General features: G+C 44.5%; 1 protein-coding gene across 1 annotated transcript in view; it reads left to right on the top strand.

The window, feature by feature from the left end:
- MYO10 (myosin X) overlaps nucleotides 1-2,696 on the top strand; it is a 228,227-nt gene that overhangs the window by 142,238 nt on the left and 83,293 nt on the right. The window contains exon 18 of the mRNA XM_011231438.3: nucleotides 2,006-2,114. Coding sequence (XP_011229740.2) covers nucleotides 2,006-2,114 — 109 coding nt within the window. The remainder of the gene's footprint in view (nucleotides 1-2,005; nucleotides 2,115-2,696) is intronic.

Raw genomic sequence — 2,696 nt, forward strand, 5'->3', positions numbered from 1 at the left:
GAGTAGCAGTGACTTCCGTTTAATGAGGTACCACGAGAACAGCATGCGTATCTGCGAGTTAGAGACTATGAACCCTGGTATGCAGATGAACAGACTGATTCTTGGAGCAGGGAAGTCTCTTGCCCAAGAACCCACAGCTAGTCTCGATTTGCTCTGCTTGGTTCCAGAACCTAGGATCTTAACCAGGATGACCTCCTTTCTTCACAACAAGCTTAGAGCTATGTGTTAAATTGGTTTCAGCCTTGGGTCTGTAGGACCCATTTGTCTCTAGTTTAAGGGATGTCAGAAAAAATAAGCAAGTATTAAGTCAGCTAAGATGACAGACTTACACGTTCATTTACTCATTCATGACTTGTAAATTCACACCATTACATCAGTAGTTGGTTGGTCTGGCTGTTTATGTGCATTAAAGCAGGAGGCTATGTGGGAGAGCAGGGGGGGAGATAACCCTTGGGGTAAAGCTTTCGATACTTGTTTCAGATTCAGCATGAATCTGTAACAGAAACAAATTTTTATTATCCAAGGAAGGAAGGTAGGGCAATTATTAAAAACCCTAATACTTTTAGGAATGTGAATGTTGGGTGGCCACCTGGACACACAGACAGCTGTGAATTGGGGTGAAGGAAGGACACCTACAATGTCAGTTTAGGAGCTTAGAACTGGAAGATACTTAGATTTGTTTTAACTTTGCTGAAAGTGTGAAGATTCCCCGTTTATAGCACTGTCACCTGTTCTTATTTTTAGATGAACTTTTGGATCTATAAAAATGGTGATGTTCAGGGGCCCTGGCTGGCTCAGTCAGTAGAGATGTGACTCGATCTCGGGTCCTGAGTTTGAGCCCTATGTTGGGGGTAGAGTTTACTTAAAAAAAAAAAAAAAAAGTTAAAAAAAAAATAATAGTGGTGATGTTTTAAAAATACTATAGCATGTTACCTATCAAAGCAATTTCTTAGTTGTTAGATTTTAATGATACATTTATAAATGACCTTGATGTTAAATAGAAGCATTTGGCTGTGGAAAGATCACAGGTGTGGAGGTCAGCAGGGTAGCATTTGGCTGGCCTCCTTTGCCATCATGAAAAGGGGTTTTGTGACTGGAGTAAAGAAGTTTCTGTTCCAGTCCAGGTTTCTCTCAGCAAAACTGTGAGGGGCTTGCGCTGTTGCTGGCTCTGCTCTCTTTCACCTTTGACATCTGTGACATTTTAGTGGAACCCGAGCTCTTCTCCAAAGTGCTCGAAGCATAGTTAGAGAACTTCAAAGGGTGAGCATGAAATTGCGCCCTGGAACAAAAATGAGAAAGGGATGCAGCAAAGTGAGAAGTGGTGGGAAGCCTTGATGGTGCCTCCTTGAGAGGGGTGGGTGGATGCTCAGATGTGGTCCCGGCCTTCCCTGCTCTTGGGGAAGCCACCCGCCCCCCGCTTCACAGCCCGTGGCTCAAGCATCTTCCATACTTTTTATTAGTAGTGGCAATTTTATAGAACTTTTTAGCAGTAACATAAATTCTAAAATCACCCTCATTTGTCAAGTGAAAAATGAGGCTAAGCCCAGCATCTGCCCGAGTCCCGTAGCTTGGAAGGGATGGGGGCAGGACTGAAACCCTAGTGCGCATCACTGCCGTTGAGCACCTTTCCCTCCGTTAACGGGGTGGATCTGCGAAACCGTGAGATGTGCAGAAACATCTCCCTCCTCCAGGCAAGCACATCAAGGCTGCAGGAAACTAGGTGGCCCTCTGGAAGCGCAGCACTCCTCAGTGGCATGTCACCCTGGTCGCTTGCAGCCCAATCTGCTTCTCTTCTGCCAGAGTCTAGTGCTCAGAAGGTGGCCACAATTTTTTTATTTCTGTGCCTAAAGCTCTTTGGCAATGGTTGCTTTGAAGTCTTTGGAAGCTGTCCTAGCTTTTCCTGGACTCCATGGGTTACTTTCAGTGGGAACAGGCATTATAATTACAGTACTCCAGCACCTAATAATTGGGCCCCTCATGGCCCCCCTGCTCTCTGCTCACACAGATTTGACTTCATCTATGACCTGTTTGAACACGTGTCAAGCCGCAATAACCAGGATACCTTGAAATGTGGAAGCAAACATCGAAGGCCCACAGTCAGCTCACAGTTCAAGGTTAGTCTACACTGCTGGCTCCCATGAATCCCTGGTTGCTGTGATTTTAGGAATTGAAAGCAGGAATTGTTGGGATGTGAGGTCCATGGAAGAGTTTGGTTTTTTTTCTCTTTTATGGCCCTAGACGGTGCTTTCAAAATAAAATACACTTTTTCTGAGTCAGATGAAAACACGTAGATATTTTTTTGTCTTGTTAAAAATAAATAGTTACTTATTCTAAGTTGAAGAACTGTTTGGCCATGTGAGATCACTTTGATTTGTGTTTAGAGGCTCTTATGATTATGGAGTATATTTCTTTCCATGTTTGGATTTTTTTATTTTTCCCACATGTGTTTAGAGTACCATAACTGCGGGGCGCCTGGGTGGCTCAGTCGTTAAGTGTCTGCCTTCGGCTCAGGGCGTGATCCCGGGGTCCTGGGATCGAGCCCCGCATCGGGCTCCCTGCTCCACTGGGAGCCTGCTTGTTCCTCTCCCACTCCCCTGCTTGTGTTCCCTGTCTCACTGGCTCTCTCTCTCTGTCAAATAAATAAATAAAATCTTAAAAAAAAAAGTATCATAACTGGGAATAATGACCAAGTAAGC

The sequence above is a fragment of the Ailuropoda melanoleuca genome, chromosome 3 (genome assembly GCF_002007445.2).
Source record: "Ailuropoda melanoleuca isolate Jingjing chromosome 3, ASM200744v2, whole genome shotgun sequence".
Classification (NCBI taxonomy): Eukaryota; Metazoa; Chordata; class Mammalia; order Carnivora; family Ursidae; genus Ailuropoda; species Ailuropoda melanoleuca.